Source organism: Jaculus jaculus, chromosome 4 (genome assembly GCF_020740685.1).
Source record: "Jaculus jaculus isolate mJacJac1 chromosome 4, mJacJac1.mat.Y.cur, whole genome shotgun sequence".
NCBI lineage: Eukaryota > Metazoa > Chordata > Mammalia > Rodentia > Dipodidae > Jaculus > Jaculus jaculus.
This window is the reverse complement of record NC_059105.1, coordinates 8167357-8187594: the sequence shown is the minus strand read 5'-3', so window position 1 is coordinate 8187594 and position 20238 is coordinate 8167357. Positions and strand designations below refer to the sequence as shown.

The window sequence follows — 20238 nt, the reverse complement described above, 5'->3', positions numbered from 1 at the left end:
AAGCAGGTACAAATATACAGTAACTGGGGGAATGAAATAATGCCTGAGAAAACAATAAAAAGAGCTAAGAAAACATTACAGAAGAAACAGAGCATTCAACAAACCCTCAGGAAATGTCTTCCTTATACTAACATGGCATCATATATTTCTCAGGTTAACATCAAAAGAACAGCCCTTCATCTTTTTCCTTTTCCTTTCTTCTCTCCCCACAGAAATATTCATTGGCACATGTACATAGTATTCATACATTTAAGCACTACATCTAGCCCATTAATGCAAAGAGATGAAATTCTGCTTTGAGTGTGGCAGCCACAGTCCAGCTTAGGGTGTGAACGTCCCACTTACTGCACACAGGAAGCGAGGCAGGCCGCACAGAACAGGGGATATGGCTAATGTCCGCGTGATGGCTTCCTACCTTAATGTAGGACTGGACGGGGTGGTCTAGTTGCTCCTCATGACACTTGGCCACAAAGTCAGCCAGAACCCTTGGGAGACAAAGTTGTTAAGTGGCCTTTCCGAAGGTACAAAATTACCGCTTTACTTTGAGATAAAAGCACTTGATAAATGGGGTATTAAAAAGTTACTGAGTGAATGAGCCAAGTTCACACTCTTCTGTTGCCTTCCTCACTACCCAATCCCGGCCATTTAATATCTGCAACATGCATGGCACATCTTCCAACCCTGGGACTTCCAGGAACCAGGATGTAAGTAATGTCTCAGGGCAGATCATCATGCTTGAGACTCTGCCCCATCTGGCTGTGCCAATTAAGGTCTATATATTTGCTGACACTGGCTTCTCGGAAAAGAAATCATTTTTTAGGATTCAATTAAAACACAAGACTTTTAGCCCTGGACTAATGATCACATTCCATTCTGAAAGAGTTTCTTGCCTTCCAGCCTACAAGTAGAATATTTTTGGAAAGGGGGATTAGATTGAAATGCACTCCCCCCCCCCCCATTAGCTAGATCAGGGTTTCAGTGGGCAGCGGTGACACGGGTTAACTCACATCAGGCCCAACACTGATGCACAGCTACCGGGCTTTGGAGTATCTTGGGAATGTGAACGTTTAAAAGTACTGTCCAGGGCTGGAGAGATGGCTTAGCGGTTAAGCGCTTGCCTGTGAAGCCTAAGGACCCCGGTTCAAGGCTCGGTTCCCCAGGTCCCACGTTAGCCAGATGCACAAGGGGGCGCACACGTCTGGAGTTCGTTTGCAGTGGCTGGAGGCCCTGGCGTGCCCATTCTCTCTCTCTCTCCCTTTATCTGTCTTTCTCTCTATGTCTGCCACTCTCAAATAAATAAATTAATAAAAAAAAATAAATAAAATATTTAAAAGTACTGTCCACATGGACACGCACACTTAGCTGAAAGGCATTAGCGGAAGGCACAGTTGGGGAGTTCTAACCAGGGTCTAGAGCTGACTGGTTACAGGATTGGTATAGATATTTTAATTTGACAGAACTTCGGGGTCCTATGTTAAAAGCTAGGTTAAAATCCTTCACTTTAGAAAAGATAAATGATATACTTGTGAGCAAGGAAGATATAGTCAACATTTCATGACTAATAGCATTTTTTCCCAAATGCTCTCATTCTTTGAAACAAACAACAGAAATACATGACTAAATAGTTAATTCAAATTTCCATAAATATTGGCTAGAGCGATGGCTTAACAGTTGAGGTGCTTGCCTATGAAGCCTAAGGATCCAGGTTTGATTCCCCAGAACCCAAATAAGCCAGGTGCACATGGTGGCACATGTATCTGGAGCTTTTTTGCAGTGGCTAGAGGCCCTGACACTGTTCTCTCTCTCTCAGACAAAATAAAAATATTAAAAAACCCTACACAAACAAAATTCTGATTTCAGAGCTAGTCAGATTAGTGATAGCGAAGAAGCACAGCTTAACTAAGTTTAAGATGGAAGAACAGAAAAAAAATCAAAATGTTCTTGCAGGAGGGGCAATAATGCAGCTAGTCTGACAAACATTCCAATGGTTTTACAGAAGTTTCCATGAAACTACGATCCCATAAGGCATACACATTCTGAAACAGTTAAAAGTAATAGACAACCTACCAATAGATGAATGAGCTGGATGAATCTTCAAAAATTTATATTGAGTGAAAAATTCAATACCAAAAGATTACATATTGTATAATTTCACACACACACACACACACACACACACACACACACACACCTGTGTGTGTGTGTGAGGGGCTGACAGTGGGGGAAATTGAATAGAGAGTGCAGTGGTTCTCTCCATATTATTTCTTTCAAAAGCATAGGAATATACAATTATTTCAAAATAAAATGTTCAGCCGGGCGTGGTGGTGCATGCCTTTAATCCCAGCACTTGGGAGGCAGAGGTAGCAGGATCACCATGAGTTCAAGGTCACCCTGAGACTACTTAGTGAATTCCAGGTCAGCCTGGGCTAGAGTGAGACCCTACCTCCAAAAAATAAACAACAACAAAAAAGTTCAGAAAAAATAACTGAATAAAAAGTCTAATCACTTCCTCAATGAAAATCACAAGGTCTTAGGAAATAATGATACACAAGTGGGAAATCCTGAGATAGAGCAGCACATGCCATTCAGTTAACATAGAGTATCAGAGTTTGGTATGACGCAAGTTTCTAAGATCTCTTCTCTCAAGATGTGCTGTGATACCTGGTGATGGTTGTGCTTATTTCCTCCTCCTCATTCAGCACCAGGACTTTGAAGAGTTGATTCAAGATTATAGGCAGAAAACTCATGATGGAATGAATCTTTTCCACATTTAATAAGTTCTGTAATAAATTGGCAGGAAAAAAAAAGTTAGCCACTGAATGCATGTTTGGATGAAAGCTTTATATTAAATTCAGAACCTCAGGCTCTACAAACAATAGGAAAACTCTGACACCAATCTTTTAGAAATGACTCCAAAAGTAGGAGCAACAAAAGTGAAAGTAGACAAATGAGATTCCATTGAACCAAACAGCCTTTACATGGCCATGAAAAACAGTCAGCAGGGTGACATGACAACCCATTGGAATGGGAAAAAAAATTGTGAATCACGTATCTGATAAGAGGGGAATATCTAAAATATTTTACGAACTGAAATGGAAGTGAACAACAGAATTAAAAATGGGCCAAGGTCCTCAAAAGATATTTCTCAAAAGAATGCATATATATTGCCAACAGGTTTCTGAAAAAGTTCTCAACATACCCAATCACCAGGTAAATGCAAATTAAAGCCACAGGGAGCTTTCTCCTAGCACCTTCCAGAGTGGATGTTACCAAAAAGATCAATCAGTACAAGTGCTGTGGAGCATGCTGAGAAAGAGGAACCTGTACACTGTTAGTAAGGTATGTGAATTAGTCTACCGTATGGAAAACAGTATAGGGTTCCACAGAAAACTAAAGATAGAGCTACTCCCTGACCCAGTGATTCCCTTACTGGGTGTATAACGCAAGGAAAGGAAATGAATTCAGTGTGAAGAGACACCCTTTATCCCATGTTCATTGCAGCATATCCATAATAGCTAAGATGTGGAATTGATTTACATTTCTGTCACTAGATAAATGGATAAGGAAAATGTGGTATGTCTAACAATGAATACTATTCATCCTGACAAAGGAAGGAAATCTCATTTTGAAAGACATGAATAAACTCAAATGGTCTTATGTTATGTGACCCAAATCAGGCATAGACAGACAGATACCATGTGATCTCACTTATGTGTGAAATTTTAACAAGTTGCACTTCATCTAAGTAGAGAGTAGAATAGTAGTTTACACGGAGCTAGGGAGGAAGGGTTTAGGAAGATATTGGTCAAAAGGTTCAAGATTTCACTTAGGATGAACATATTGAAGGTGTGCAACATACACCCTGGTGGCCACAAGTTAATTTGAATTTATTGCTTCCTTGCACAGCTCTGCAAAATTAGATTTTAAATGTTCTCACCACAGAGATGACACGTGTGAGGCAATGTCCATGTTAGTCATGTTTATTTAGTCAGTGCAAGATGCGTGCATGTTTCAAAACACCATGCTATTATGATAAATACATATGATTACCACCAGTCAGTTCAATAAATAAGGGGAAATAATTGAGCATGTCTGCAGGTATTTTATACAATGACACGTGGTTTCTGAGGCTCCTTTTAATTTTACTTTTCTCTCCATTGTGTTCAGCGTGGTGAAGGGCATGAGTGCAAGTAACTGGGGTAGACAGATTCTCATTTTTCAGTTGTTTTGTTTTGAAAAAAACCAACAACTTAGATTTGTTTTTCTCCCCTGAAACAAATAGTGTGGTAGTTTGAATAGATGAACCCCAATATATTCATTTTTTTTTAGTTTGTAGTTTGCATCTGCAGCCACCTGGCTGGAGGCAGTGTTTCTGGGTAGATCTTAAAGTGTGGTGGTCAGTTTGAGATTTCAATTTAAGATATGCAAAGTGTGCCTAGCTGGAGTTCCTGAAGTGTGCTGTGCTGTGTGGTTTTTGGGTTTTAGGCTTGTGCTTCTCTCTGCATTTGGTTCTGTAAAGGCAGGCCAGCTTCTTCTGCCATTATGGAACTTCCCCTGAATCTGTAAACTTCAATAAACCCCTTCATCTATAACTGTGCCTGGTCTGGAAGTTTGTTTCAGAGATACTGAAGCTGTCTGCTACACAGAACAATGTAGAAATTATAAAATTTAGTAATTTCTTCCTTTATGTAGAAAGGTACTTTAAATAATATCCATCATATTTCAGTTTTCCTTCAGTGGTAAGTGGAGGGTTGTGTTATTTATGTTTATGTATTTAACTTCTTGCCTGCCTTGCCCGGATCCTGCTAAAGCTACTCTCATGTCAGTTACCTTACAAGCTCGGATGAAACTTGAGGTAGGTGACCGAGACATGTCTTTCTCTCTTTTTTGGCACTGCTGGAAAAATGCATTCACACGTGGGTCCTGCAATAGCAAAAGAAGTGTTTATTTCTGTTGATGCCCAAACTGCTTTACAGACATTTTCTGTGACGGTGATGATCACCTCTGTGGGACTGAGGCCACAGCATGCATGTACTTTATCATAAAGTCGGGTGACAGCGCTCCTAGACATTTGGGACTACGTAAGGCTCCACCTGGCCAACGGTGCCTACTCCCTCTCCTGATCAGACTCAGCTCCACTGTCCTTCTTGAGCACATGGCAGTGGCTGGAGAGTTACTGTGTTAATGCTTTCTTTGAGAAGAATATTTTTTATCTTTCATTTTTGCTTCTTCCAGAGACCCTTACTAATTTCTCTTACATATGTCTCAATACACACAGTGAGTTTTTTGTTTTTTTTGAGGTAGGGTCTCACTCCAGTTCAGGCTGACCTGGAATTCACTATATAGTCTCATGGTGGCCTTGAACTCATGGTGATCCTCCTACCTCTGCCTCCCGAGTGCTGGGATTAAAGGTGTGTGCCACCATGCCTGGCTCCACACAGTGATGTTTTTAATACCCGTATGGTTATTTCTAAATTTAACATGCCTACATCAGCTTAATATTATGAAGTACCCAACAAACATTGTGAGGATAAACCAAGTGTGGTAGCTTGAATGGATGTCTGCTAATATATTCAGGAGTTTTATTGAAGTGTCTTGGATTTCTAGCTACCTGGCTGGAGGAGGTATCACTGGGAAGATCCTGGGGTCCAGCCCTAAGGTGATGAGCAACTCTGTGGAGCTTGAGGCCTGGAAGTTGGTCGCAGAATGATGTGTTACTGGGCACAGGTCTGAATTGTAGCCTAAGATATGCAGAGTACTTGAGCTCTGTCTGGGTTCCTGGAGTGTACTTGCTGATTGTACTGGTGGTGGTATTTCTCTGCATGGACCTTGAAAGGGGACCAGCTTTTTCTGCCATTATGGAGCTTCCACCAGATCTGTAAGCCTCAACAAATCTATTCCTCCCATAGCTGTATCTTGTCTGCAGGTTCCTCCCAAATACATAAGGCTGATTGCAACATCAAGGGATGTTGAGGGCTATTTGAAATTTCTCTAAATCATTACTGATGTATGTAGTGAGGAAGCAAGATAGAGGATTTGAGTTTGAGGGCACATGGCCCTAGGCAGGCACTGAGAATTGGACTGAGTTTTAGAATAGATCTTCACAACATTTCAAGTAGCTGTTGTCACTGGAAGAGAATCATACTGGAAAGGAACTGTCATCTTGTGAGACCTACTTCTGTATTTTGGCCACAAGTTTTATATAACTTGGATTTATGGGGTTAGGGCACTTTATCTATCTTTAAAGAGGCATATAGTTGCACCTTACATATTTTCCTTTGAAATTTCAGCCACTTGTCCTTCTGTCACTTCATGAAATCCATAGATATTAGGAGAAAAGTAGCCTTCTTTTGCAGGTAGCTCATTGGGGACACAGAGCAAAGATGTAGATGTCAACCTGCCCTGGTGAGACCAGAAGGCAACTCCAGCCTGAAATCCTACATGGCTTATCAAGACAGCCATAGGGAGCAACTCTTTGCTCTCTTTCCTTCGTGGAACTTTCTGGCAGGCACTGTCTGAGTTTTCACTCTTCTCCCTGACTCACCAACTCATCAAGGTACCTATATTCATTTAAACACAAGCGATAAGCTCATCCTAACTTGATGCTTAATTCATATAAAGAACAGTCAAACATAAATGCCCCGTTCTAGAGTGCTGGTCAACCATCCACCTTTCTGGGTTCCTTCTTAGTTATGAGGAGTTCTCCTTTACTTTCACTTGCAATAGAACCTTGCTTCCCTTTCTTCAACTTGGGAGATAATGAACTCAATCCTGAAGGCTGTTCACAGAATGCTGTGTCTCATCCTGTGATTCTATGTGCTGGAGAGATGTTCCTATTGCAGGAAAGGTGCTCACCTGAGCATTCACTGTTGATACAACAAATGTCGACACTCTGAATAGTGGTTTGCCACCATCAACCCACTTCACATCACCCCCAACGTGCTGCAAAAATAAAATAAAATAAAATAAAATAAAGAGTTTGCTTCCATCGCTATGACAGCTTGAGATAAAGGAAATAGGTTACGTGGTTTATGTTATTTGTCATTATGAACCATTAAGCTTACACTGCTCTAGAGTTGGGAAAGACAAAAACACACTTGGCCATCTTGGAGATGGGACTAATAGAGTTTGGGGCAGCCATTTGTTTCCTTTTTTTTTTTTTGAGGCAAGCCCAGAGATTGCTTTTCATTTATGCATTAGAGAGAGAGAGAGAAAGAGAGAGAGCAAGAATTGGTGCACCAGGGCCTCTCGCTACTGCAATTGAACTGCAGATGCATGCATCCCATCCCCTTGTGTACATGTGTGATTTTGCATGCTTGCATCACTGTGCATCTGGCTTACATGGGACCTAGAGAGTCAAACATGAGTGCTCAGGCTTTGCAGGCAAGCACCTTAACCACTAAGCCATCTCTCCAGCCCTGGGAAGCCATTTTTACTAGTTCATTTTCTATGGTCATAAACTAAGTAAGAGATTTGGAAATTTTAGGTTAACTTCCCTCCTAAGTACAGAGGACACAAACACTATTGTAGTTTATGTAGCAGAGAAGAAAGACTACCTATGCCATTTTTAACTTAATTATTCAATACTCTTTACCTTCCCACTTGAAGAATCTTGAGTGCTTAAATAATTAGGAGGCAGGGTTGTTGCTATTGGGAGATTATACTCTTGAGATGCTATTTGATCACGTTTCATCAGAGGAAGCCAAGCATATCCCACTGTGCAAAGAAGACAAGCTTTTTAGCACAAACATCCCCAGAAAGAGGTAACATGTACCTATCTGCCATCTATGGACATTACATTCACTAAATATTTCAACAAATCAGATGTGTGTACAGCAGTCTCTAACTCAAGTCAAATGCATGACGTGTGAAGCTAGTTCGGACCACTTCCTGCTGGTAAGTACCTGATGTTTCCAGAGCCTCTTTCTTTTTGGCATTAGCTTTGGCATTGATGTCACATGTGATGTGATAAAAAGAAAACAAAATGTGGTGCTTCTCATGGAGTTGTGTTGGCAGCTCAATTTTTACCTGCAAGGAAAGAGATCAGATTTGGGTTGAGATGAAAAGTCCAACTGAAATCCATGTTTCACAGTACTGATTTAACTCTGGGGGAATATCCATGATGCTGGCTGTTAGGTATCTGTTTTTACTCCTGTAGGGTGGTGAGTGATCATTTAGATTAACTAGTGTTTCTCATTTGATTATGTATGCTACAAGAGTTTGAGTTAAACACACAAATACACAAACACATACATATACAGAACTGTAGAATGTAAGGAAGACAAGATTCCTTGGCTTTATAACTCTATTATGTTGAGTCATCAGTGAGTCCTCTCTTCCCAAGGTGTGCAACAGGCTAGATGCATGAGTGTTAGTTGGTTACTCATTAAGGATGTAGACTCTCAGATAACACCTAAGAGCCTGAATTTTAATATTATCCCCAGGCAATTCATATGCACATCTCTGAGACACATGGTGGCAGTAACCCATGAATTTTAACCATAAAACTTCTTCCTTAAATAGATATCAAAAGCATGTGAAATGTGGCAATTTGGTATCTAAATAATGAGCTAAATACGTTTAATTTTCTACTGAACAGAGGTAGGACCCAAGGCCAGAGTTGCTAGGGAATGCTGGCTAATTAACGGGGTGATATGGTCACTAATATGTTTTTTTTTTTTTTTTTTTTAGACAAGGTCCCATAGCTTCTGATGACTATTGTACACAGGAATTCCAATATCTTGTCCAGGTAAGCTGCAGTCAGCTTTCTATACTACACTGACTTGTTCTCAGGCCATCGTGTCAAGCAACATAGTGATGACCACAGCTCAGTTGTTGGAAGCCCTGTATATCTGGCTAATTTATTTTCATGTTGTTCAAGAAAGGACTAAGGACTGTAGTTTTCCAAGCATGGTCCCCATGGCAGCATCGGAGTCACCTGGAAACTTGTTTAGAACACAAAATCTCAGTGAATCCCCAAATCTCTGCCTTCTGGATAAATCTGATGAAGGGTTGAGTTTAATGATTTCTGAACTGGAAGTTTTACAAGCTTTTTATTCTTCACATACCAGGGAGCTAAGCTAGTTACAAAAGCTAACATATATCTGAAGATACATAATGATAAGCAAAACAAAGAAGGCATTTCATTCATAGGTGAGCTCAAGAGCCCACGGAGATGTATAAAGTAGTGCTCTAGTCCTCCGCTTTTCCCATTATGTCCTGGCATGCTGCCACTGACTGGTAAAGTATTCTAATATAATCTTTATTATACTCACCAGATGAATAAACAATGCAAGTAGTTTCTTTTGTGAAGAGTGATATAATAATACCATCACGTTTTTAAAGGCCCATCTTATGTTTAAATGCACAGGCATATTCCCAACACTCTCCAGGAGTGATCCATCAACGTACTTATCAATCCTGGGAAGGCAGAGCTGCCTGGCATGTCCTCAGTCTGCGGTGAGTCTAGCCAAGCTTTACCTGACCCACCTATTCATGGGTTTTGAGAGCTGCTGGGGTAGCAAGGGCCTGGTCCTTACCTCATCAGAAAAATCTGGGTTCTGAGAATGGTGTAGAACTGCTGTGTAGGCAGCTGAGGTGAAGAGGGGTCCTCCAGGTTTTCCATAGATACACTGTTTAAAGAGTTAGGAACAATTATGAGTGCTTGACAATACCTCTGAGTAAAAAACAAAAAATCACAGCTTCAGTTACCAATGTCAGGACCAAGACTTTTTTTTTTTTTTTTTGTGATTAACTTGCCCAGGTAGACCTGTAGTCAAGTTGACTTGGAACTTCTTTGGCATGTTGGGCTCTATATTTATTATCTAATGGATACTAACCAGTATCTAAAGATATGACATCAGGGCTAAATACTGTAATAACTTACTGTGTGAGTTAATGATCATGAGATATATGTGTATGTATTCAAGATGGATCCCTCAGCGTGACTTCCTGGTGGGGTGGGTGTTAACTCTGTCTGGTTCTGAGTTCACATCCTGATTGAAGTTGGCTGCATCCCAGCTCTAGGCACACTAGTTTGTAACAATGTAGGCTGAGCTGCAAGAATACATCTGGCTCTAGGCTCTACCACACTGTATTACTCTAATCCAGACTCCGGTCAGGAAAGAAGCCGGACCCAAGTATGGACTTTCAAGTCATACAGCTAGGCAGGCTCCTCTGTCCAGAACTCAGGGTACTTCCCTGAGTCTCTCATCTGGCTCTACCACATATCTCTGTTATGCTTAGAATGCAATGAACTAGGGGGACTCACATGCCTGAGATTTTTACCTCTTTTCTAGAATGTTCCTCATTGTATTCACCACTCCAGCAGGGCCTGCTGTGCTTGCTGTCTGGCCACTGTCTTTGTTTGCTTGATGATCTGAACTTTATTTTCTCTCCCCTGGGGCTAATGCTGTAGAGAACCTTCATATCTATGGATGCTGGTAGCATCTAAGATTAATTTTAAAAATTCTTCCTCTTTATTCTGCCTGACTCATTCATTCCCAAGTTCTTTATTACTCTTCTGGATCAGGCTACAGACCTTCTCCGTGGCACTAATCAGAGCATATAATTTGTACCTGACAGTGCTTTGAGAAATGATCTCAGCTAATGGTAAGGTTAGTTAGGAATTAACTTTGTTTCCACTTTCCCAATCCTCTGATTATCTGAAACTGGAAGACTGGGAAGCAGGTCCAGTAAACATAGCTTTCCCCTCTGTTTTATAGGCTATTTTGTCTTGTTTGATGTCTCTAATACATATGGACTTTAAAAATGCCATCCAGTTCAAGTTTTATCTGTCAAAATAGCACAGCTTATATAAGCCTCATGGTTTTACCGTTATTACCTCGTATTAACAACTGGAAATGGCTTTTCACAGATATAGTCCAGTTCCTCAGGCATTTGGTCGCAGCACGTTCTGTAAGGGTGAGCCCTCTGGGACCTGCATTGGCCATAGCCCTCTGTACAGATCACACAAGGCTGGCTGGCGGTGTCATTTCAAATCAAGTACTCAGAAGGGAAAGGCGGGCTAATATATGCAAAGGGCAGAGCCTTCCACTTGGGAATCTTGCATTTACTTCGCATTAGAATGGCCTCATTGTTTCTAAACTGTGAAAAGCCAAGTGAACTACAAAAACTAGCATTTCTAGTAGGTGCATTAGTGATGCCTATTCTATCAGGTATATTCCAGAACATCTAAAATAGATGTCAGAAGGTGGCTTTCATTTAACCACATACATAAGAAGCCCACCAATGGTGCAAAGGGCCAGAGCACCTGTGCTCCTCTGGTCACATGGCCCTGCTGACTTCTCGTGCTGACCCCCTCCCCCCTCCCCCCGGGGCCCTGGACTCAGCTCACCTTCACGGGCTTGGCACCATCTTCATCGGAATTCTTGAATTCAACACACACCGTTATATTTCGTGCCTGAAATTACAGTGAGGGAAAATGGAAATTGTAATTTCCCTCTTAAATACCACTCCCAAACAAGTGCCAAAAATAAGTAGCTTCTAATTAAAGCTGAAAATGTAGAATAGCCAGCATTGTCTTGTGACATTATCCACAATGCTCAGAAATAACAAAATTTGGAGACATTTGAAAGGAAATGAAGAGCTCAGATTGCAGAGGTATGCATTCTATTTTCAAAGTATTATTAAAAACCAAAAAAAGTGGTTTAGATTCAAGGGCTGACTTCAGAAGGCATTGTTGGTATGTTAAACAACCATGCATCTTTAAACAATTCCAAGCTAGACAATTTCAAGTAAACTAATTCTTTTATAAATATGAAGCAATTATAAACCATTACTTTTTAAATAGCTCCAAGATGAACTTGAAGATTTCCTCCAAATGGCTTCCCATTGCCACGTGTTGCCTCACAGTTACCTGTCGTTGCATTTCCAAGGTGTCTTACATGGTCTAAATATGCTGGACTGAGAAGACAGTGTTTCAGAAATTTATACCATACCTTGTTGAAACATTTCTGACTGTCGTACTTGAGGTGCTTGGGGTAAATATAAATTTGATTTTTGTACACTCTATAAGGACGACAATGCTTGGTGGTGTCATAAATAAATTCTTCCACCTCCACTGTGGGTTCTGATTGAGCCATCATGTTGAAAGGCTTGACAGGGATAAAGGACGATGTTACACAGTCTTGAAAAATCAGAAAATAAAAGTTTGTCATTTAATATAGTTCTTCTAAAATGAGCAATACTTAACATATCATAAAATAAGTCCACTCCAAATGGAAACTTCCTGTTATGCCCAAGTGACACCAAGTATTGCCAGCATGAATGGATGGGCATGACAGATAATGAGGTTATATGTTTACTACTGAAACTCATGTCTTGGTAAATCTTTTAGATGGATTTATAAATATATTCTCTCTGTTTGGTTTCATTTAAAATGCAAATATTAGCTGACGGTCTTTTTAAAACACTAACCAGATTTTATAAGCAATTAACCCATTGACTTTTATTACATAATTATAAAAATAATACACATACTGCCATACGGCAGAAAATAACTTTATTCAGTGGACTATTGATAGTATCTGGTGGATCAATACACATTTTTTCCTATGGAATATTTTTATATTAAAGAAGCCCTTTGCACATTACATTATATTTTTTATGTTTAATTTTTATCAACTCTTAATATCTAACAATGTAGTAAAAAGCCTAAGAGAACAAAAAGACCCTTAGGAATGTATAAATCAAAACTTTCACTACACATTGGGAGGCTAAAGCTGTAGTTTTGGGGAGCCAGCCCTGGTCCTTATCTTTACCCATAGAGAACCTTCTGCCTTCAGATAATAGAAATTGTTCAGCTGCATGTGTTTGGAAATCATAAAGGTTATAATGTCTAATCTTAAATCAATTCCAATTTTTTTATTGTATGCTCAAATGCCTCTAATACCCTACAATTCCTTCAGTGAGAATATTTATCTTTCTCTTCTGCTGGTTTTCTTTTTCATAGGTAATAAAAACCCAAATCAGGTAGAGGAAATGGCTTTGTTTATCCTCTGCTTTTTCTTATCAGTCAATGTAAAAATGATTTGGAGTCAGAGCTAAAGTTAGAAGGATCATTATAGTTCATATTAAAATGATTTGTGGAAAATTATGAGAATGGAAAATTTAATAGTACTAGTGGCAATGCTAGTATCGCATGGCAGTAGTCCTCACAAGTCATCATTCTTGATTGGAAGCCATAAGTCATTCTATATTCAGAAACCCTCATTTGTAGGTTACTAAAAGCAGGAATTTTGACTATATTCTGAGGTAGATCCTTTCTGTGCAATCACAGTGTTTTAGCCACTTGGGTGGCCACACATGTTTTGAAATAAATTTGTTAACAGTGGGGTGTGGTAGAGCCATCTGACCTTCAGTCAGATGAACTAGACAAAAATTAAATTCTTTCAATATGAACTCAGCAGTTCATTAATCTTCCTATGCTACACTTTCCTCATTTGTAAGCCTCCAAGATTTTAACAATTACATGATAGAATTTAATAACTTGCTGGATATTAAACCCAGATTTATATAACAGACAATTGTTATGCTATGCACAATATGGTTTGCTTATATATAATAGTTATTGCTTGTCTCAATTGTAAAATAAGAGGTCCCATATTTCTATAAGATAATGAATTCCATCTCCACTTTGAGAACAAATATACCCAAATCTTATAACCAATCAGTTAACCAACAAACCAGCCAACCAACAAAAACCCAGAAAGTACTGGGAACTCTATAACTGAATCATGATATCATTATCATACTTGGATGCTCCAAAGGAATGTTGTCAATGGCAATATCCAGGCTTCCGGGTATGGTCTGCACCTTGCTTATTCGGTCAGCCCTGTGAAATTACATATCATACCCACACATGTATCATTTTCATTTTCACAGAAAAACCAATACATTACATAATTCTTAGCTTTTAGAAGGGCAAAAAGCAGATCCCAAATAATCCTGTATTGATCTTGTGTAGTTAGTTTAATTCTATTAAATGTATGTGCTAGAGCAAATAAAAATAATCAAGAAAGAGTCAAGTTTCAGAGATCCTGTGGACTATCTTAAACTTATTTTTTATGTTCTGCTTATATAAAAGGCCAGATGAATACAATGGTAAACGATTTAGTTTATTTTTTTTTAACAAGATGTGAAAGAACAAGGCTAGTCTTCACTACAGTGGTGAGAATCTGTGTTTTTCCTTTTCACCAACAGACATGGAGACATAAATCTTTGCCTGTCACCTTCATGTGTGTGGGCTCTCCTCCCTTGTTATCCCTAGCCATATTCCCTCCCTGGCCCCGGCGTCTCTCTGTTTCCTTTACCCCTTCCTACTGAAACTGCCTGTCTCACCAATCTTACTTTATAGAAGTGCAGAAGTTGCCAATAACAATTTCAAGCCTCACATATCTAAGAAATCTACTTTAAAAGAAGAAATGATTGTAGTAGTCTGTCAGAGCCAGTTCACCACAGCCTAGTAGAGCCAAATGAAAAAATTTCAGGAATTCTGTCTGACAGCTGTTGACCATATCCAGCATAAAATGAAATTTAACATTAAACAAATCATACCAAAAGGTAAAGAGTCCTCAAAGTTCATCATTTTGTATCATTGCATCACATAAGACAATCTGAGCCTTTGAGGTTGTTCCTTCTATAAGGTATAAGGGCCATTGGTAGCTTCAAGTCAGCAATATCAGGAGAATTTATACCACAGAAATTAGCCATCAGCCAAAATCTGTTTTTCTCCCTATAGTCTTTTACCATTTATCACCCCCTTATCTTTGCCCATTCCATTCTGCTCAGCATTTCGATGTTTCATGCCACAGTGAACTGGGCAAAAGGCAAAGAGGTAAAGTTCTCTTCCTTTTCTCAGAGTGCTTTAGTTGGCCAGTGTGTCTGGTGAGCAGAGGAAGGAAGGTCTCCTATGTTATGAGTGTTGTTAGTGGATCACAAAGAATTAAGATTGATGCAGCACCTTATCTAAGATTTTACATCTCATCTTTCTTCTGTTTTCTATCAATTTCCAGAATAAAAAAAAGCATTGGCAAACTTCTCTTCTAATTAAATAGATGTAATTTGTTGACATGACAGAAATATTAATCACACTTGTAATATCACATTTTGGGGTTGCATGAGAAAGAATTGGTTGACATGAGGCTTCTGATTCTTAAGTGTGAGAGGCAGAGAAGTAATACTTGAAGAAAAGCGGGCTACCGGAATACTGTGTGTACTGGAGGCTAGTAGTTTAAGTAATGCAATGAAGTAAACATGTCTCATGGAGGGGCTCCCAGAGGGAAAAGCTAAGCTCTATAGCCAATAGGTGCACTGTGGTCCCAGCCAATGGCCAGGCCAGGCTGGCCAATAGCTAAGTGCCTATTTAATTTATTTATTTGAGAGAGACAGACAAAGAGAGAAAGAGGGAGAGAAAGACAATGGGTGCGCCAGGGCCTCCAGCGACTGCAAACGAACTCCAGACACTTGTGCTGTCTTGTGCATCTGGCTAACATGGATCCTGGGGAATTGAGTCTTGAACCCGGTCCTTAGACTTCACAGGCAAGTGCTGAACCGCTAATCCATCCCTCCAGCCCCTAAGTGCCTACTTTAGATGTAGAGCCTCTACCCCATGCTGACCTCTGCCAGCCAAAACCGAGTGGAAGAGAAAGGTCAAACTGCAGACTTGGAGTAAAATAAGTGATGTTGTGATTTCGGGATATTGAATTTTGGGTGTGTGTGCTGTGCAGCTTTAGATAAATATGTAACGACATTTCATGTTTCTTCCATATAATTCTGGCAAATTGATTCTAATGGCACTGTTTTGACCACTGGGAAGTAACCCGAAACCAACTATTTTTGGAGGAATATGGCTAGTTGAGACTCAGGTCATTGAGGGTCATTACAGAGGGAAGCAACAAATGGTAACAACAGCTTGCATGAATTCCAAGAACGTCCAAATGTCATACGTTCTACAGTCGGCAAGGTAAGTGTGACATCTGCTACACCATGGAAACATACCTTCTATAATCTGAGACCACTTTCAGGAGGTCCTCAGCTGAAATCTTGCTATTTTCTTGTCTATACAATGGAGAAAACCTCGAATCTCTGTCCACATTTCCCTGGTTGTCTTTAAATACAGATCTGAAGAAAAATAGTATTTATTTAGATAAGTCTTTGGTTACTGTTTACAGGGTTTTGTCTTTAAGGAGATTAAATTAGTGACATTTCTAGTATGTCATAGAAGAAACCCTAGGAATTTATAAAAATAAAAAAAGGTACAATTTCTTAGACAAAGTTTGTTTCTTCCTTTCAACTCTTCATCTATAGTGGGAATAGTTCATATTGCAAGTATGTTTTATGATGCCTTTGATTTAGGAAATTACATGAAAACTTTGGAGTACTGAGAGGGTGGAAAAAGAGGATATATTTTTGAAAGATTATTTTTTGAAGATATCTTAACCTGGGTAAGACAGAGGGTCACGAGCTCTGGGCGGCACGGGTCAGATTTATGAGTAGAGAACCCAGGAACAGGTTGTACACAGGGCAGAAAGAGACTCATGAAATGTTTTTGTGGAGATGAATGGGTCCGTGTCCAAAGTTTAAGGACTGAGACAAAGACAAAATGCAGGAAATGTGAGTCAGACTTTTACATTAAATAAAGACAACGCTATAACAGGAATCTTTATTTCCTTCCTTGATCCATTTCACTAGAACTGCAGACACTTAATTAAAAAATATGAACTGTTTTTACTCAAGTGATAGTGTCAGGCAACGTCTGCCTCCTGTGTGGCCTGCTTATGTCAGCTTTCGCCATGAGTCATCATGTGCCAGAGAAAAGGCTGCTTTTTATTTAATATTAGAGTAATGCCAGGTTTTTATTTCTTCTCACATAAGGCCCTTAATTATTTTAACATTGTTTAAATTATCCAAATATTTTAGTAAACAGGTTGAAGTTGCCATTGAAAAGCATGTCAAACTACAAAGCACTCCTGTAAATTAACAAAAAATAGGCCTGAAAACTATAAGAAGAATATGTTTAGATTCCTTCAAATTGACTTTTTTTTTTTTTTTTTTTTTGGCTAAGTAGTAACTGAGGGAAGATGAAAAGTTCCCTTTTGATTTTGATACAAATTTTATAAAAAAAAAATAGAATAAAACCACTGAACCTGAAAATTACTTTTCGGTAAATATTTTATAGGCCTCTAGTTCATGTGTATGACATGCTAACATCCATATGATGCATTTCCCAATATACAAGCAAGCTAAATTGGATCATAAGTTTTTTTTTTACTGAATTAGTGACTTCAAATACATTAATGTGTCTGAATTGCATGGTACTTATTTTTGTCCAGATCCACTACTTGTCAAGGAAACCTTTCATTTAGATTGGACCCTCACAATGAAGGACATGAAAAATAATGTTGCCCAGAGAGAAGATTTTGCACAATGATGTACAGCCAGTCGACGTCTACAACACTTTTTTTCCAGTGGCCACAAGACAAACTTATTTACAGAGATGGGATGTGGGATTTTGTTTCCACTGCCACAACTGAGCAATGATTAGGACATTGGGGAAGTCTCCGGACCACAGCTATGACCAAGAGAAGGTGATGTTTAGCCATAGCAAAAGAAGTGAGGATTCTTGACAGCGTCATTTACAGAAAGTATAATCGGAGGCATGTAAGGATTTAGACAATCCTTGAGACAAAGTCTCTCTGGAGCCCAGGCTGGCCTGCGACTCCTGATCCTTCTGTCTCAACCAGCAAGGTGCTAGAACTGGAAACGTGCTCCGTTCTGCCTTAGCCTTTATTTTGCAGCTATGGAAGATAAATGGTGAAATGGTTGTTAGGGCCAGGCCTGGGGACACAGACTTTAGTCCCAGCGCCAGGAAGATGGGGCAGGAAGACCCTGAGTGCAAGGCCATCATGAGTTATAAAGGGAGACCTTCTCTCAAAAATAAACAGAACATTTGCCTGGCATGTGGAAGGCTGAACAAAAGAAAAATGACTGGAAATTTAAAAAACAATTAAAGAATGAATTCAGACAACAGAAAGGATCCACTGTAAGCGGAGCTCAGTCACTTCAAAGGTCAAATAGAAATGTGCCACCCCTGGCTGGGGAAGGGCTCAGCACGGCGGCCAGGGGCCTTAGATCATAGCTGCAGTCTGTATCCTTTTCAAATGTACAGCTACGACAGTGAAAGTTTCTTTTAGTCTTGATTAGTTTTAAAGAAAATTGGGAATTGTATGGTAATCCACTTACGACATCAAATGGAACAGACTTAATAAAAACAAAACCAGCCGGGCGTGGTGACGCACGCCTTTAATCCCAGCACTCGGGAGGCAGAGGTAGGAGGATCGCTGTGAGTTCAAGGCCACCCTGAGACTACAGAGTTAATTCCAGGTCAGCCTGGACCAGAGTGAGACCCTACCTCGAAAAACCAAAAAAATAAATAAATAAATAAATAAAATAAAATAAAAAATAAATAAAAAAAAAAACATGAGAGAGGGCAAGCAAGGACTTGGACACCTATGATCCTGGGGATGATATGCCATTTGCGACAGGATACGCTTGTAAAACCAGCCTTCTCTAGAGCCAGTGAGTGGAAGAGAACCGTGCATAGCTATCTATGTTCTCAGTGCTTATTCTGAGGCTAATAATTGTTGCTACAAAATGGTAGGGCGCCAAAGCTGAGAGCCACCCGACTACTTTCAAATAATGCTGCTTTACAGTAATGAGAGCTGTGTGTGCGAAGCTTCTGGGTAGAAATTCGGCCACGAGCAATGGTCACTCCTGCTATTTTAATGACAGTTGCTTTAAAGGACAAAAATGTTTTAGGGTGTGCTCAAAACCATGCTGTTTTGAAACAAGCTGCAAGCTAGAAAATAAAGCAAGAAGGGAGAGTAGCTGGGGAATCTGCAGTATGAAGGTATTGGGGTGTTTCGTGTTGTTTTCCTCCGTCAGAATGACAGCAGTGATGGCCAGCCTTCTGCTGGTCCTGCTTCTCCTCAGGGGAAGCACTTTTGCCATGGGACAGGGGAGTACAACCATGGTCAGCTGAAGCATGTATATATTTTGTGGGTACATGACCTAAGTGACCTAACAATACTCTTTGGAATGCACTGCTTAACAGTTCTCTCATTCCCCAGGAAGCCCGTGTAAACTTGAGGAGGAGGTTGCTATACAGAGTGGTGGTGTATATGCGTTCCTAGCTGACAGCCAAACCATTCCTCAGCACTAAGGCAGCATGAGGGTGGGCTTGTTGGCTTCCTTTGCCCAGAAATAATTACTTCAAGTGTTGATGATACCGCCAACCTTCTAGAAACTTCAACTGCCTTCTGTACAGCTTCTTTGGCTAGGCCACTGAGAGTGGAGTGTTACCTCCAAGCAGTTACTTCTTCACATTACTTTTTACATTATTTTCATGGATATAAATTTGGCAGAAATTGGAGTATAAATGTGTCTATGATATCCACAGATGACTTTTAATATTAATAAAATAATAATAATGATAATAAATGGCTTCTAATAACAAGCTTCCTTGTATTGGGTACATGCGTACACTTTTTTTTGGGGGGGGCAGCGTTTGTTGTAGGGTCTCACTCTATCCCAGGCTGACCTGGAATTCACTTTGTAGTCTCTGGCTGGCCTTGAGCTCCTGGCAATCCTCCTACCTCTGCCTCCAGAGTGCTGGGATTAAGGGTGTGCACCACCACGCCCAGCGCTTGTATAAACTTTCTAATAGTTAGTTCAATAAATTACATATCTATGTTCCTATTTTGCAGATAAGGTAAAACAAAAAGGAGAGAGAGTCAATAAAGAACTTAAGAGTTAGGATTTTGGACCCAGTTATACCTAGGTCTAAAATAACTGCTTTTAAAATCTCAGAACAATACTGGGTCCTTATAGCATATAAGTGAGCTTACTATTAGAATATGTTATATTATAACACTTTGCCAAGGGACAGCAAGTTCTTTTTGTGGAATGTGACAATTGCTAGCAATGTTAAAATGTTTGCTTGGTGAGTTATAGCTAGCTTATGATAAACATAAACAACTCAGTGCATCATCAAGGGCTCAGTAGATGTTTGCGAATTTTTTTTAATGTCCTGGTATCAGTGTTTCTGTAAGGAAAGACAGAAAGACAAAAATAAAATCATATTGATGATATCCTTTAAGGCAAATGATTTTGTATCTGAAATTTAACTATACACATTGCCACAGGGTAGGTGGTTAT

At 39.7% G+C, this 20238-nt stretch overlaps 1 protein-coding gene across 12 annotated transcripts in view; it reads right to left on the bottom strand.

Moving 5' to 3' along the window:
* The window catches only part of Dock10 (dedicator of cytokinesis 10), a 271205-nt gene that overhangs the window by 72564 nt on the left and 178403 nt on the right, over positions 1–20238 (bottom strand). For all 12 annotated transcript variants that reach the window (XM_045146779.1, XM_045146780.1, XM_045146772.1 and 9 more), the window contains exons 15-25: positions 16021–16143; positions 13776–13855; positions 11961–12148; positions 11357–11422; positions 9540–9632; positions 7905–8028; positions 7595–7716; positions 6856–6942; positions 4831–4923; positions 2662–2780; positions 416–485 (exon numbers count right to left, since the gene is read on the bottom strand). In XM_045146779.1, coding sequence (XP_045002714.1) covers positions 416–485; positions 2662–2780; positions 4831–4923; positions 6856–6942; positions 7595–7716; positions 7905–8028; positions 9540–9632; positions 11357–11422; positions 11961–12148; positions 13776–13855; positions 16021–16143 — 1165 coding nt within the window. The remainder of the gene's footprint in view (positions 1–415; positions 486–2661; positions 2781–4830; positions 4924–6855; positions 6943–7594; positions 7717–7904; positions 8029–9539; positions 9633–11356; positions 11423–11960; positions 12149–13775; positions 13856–16020; positions 16144–20238) is intronic.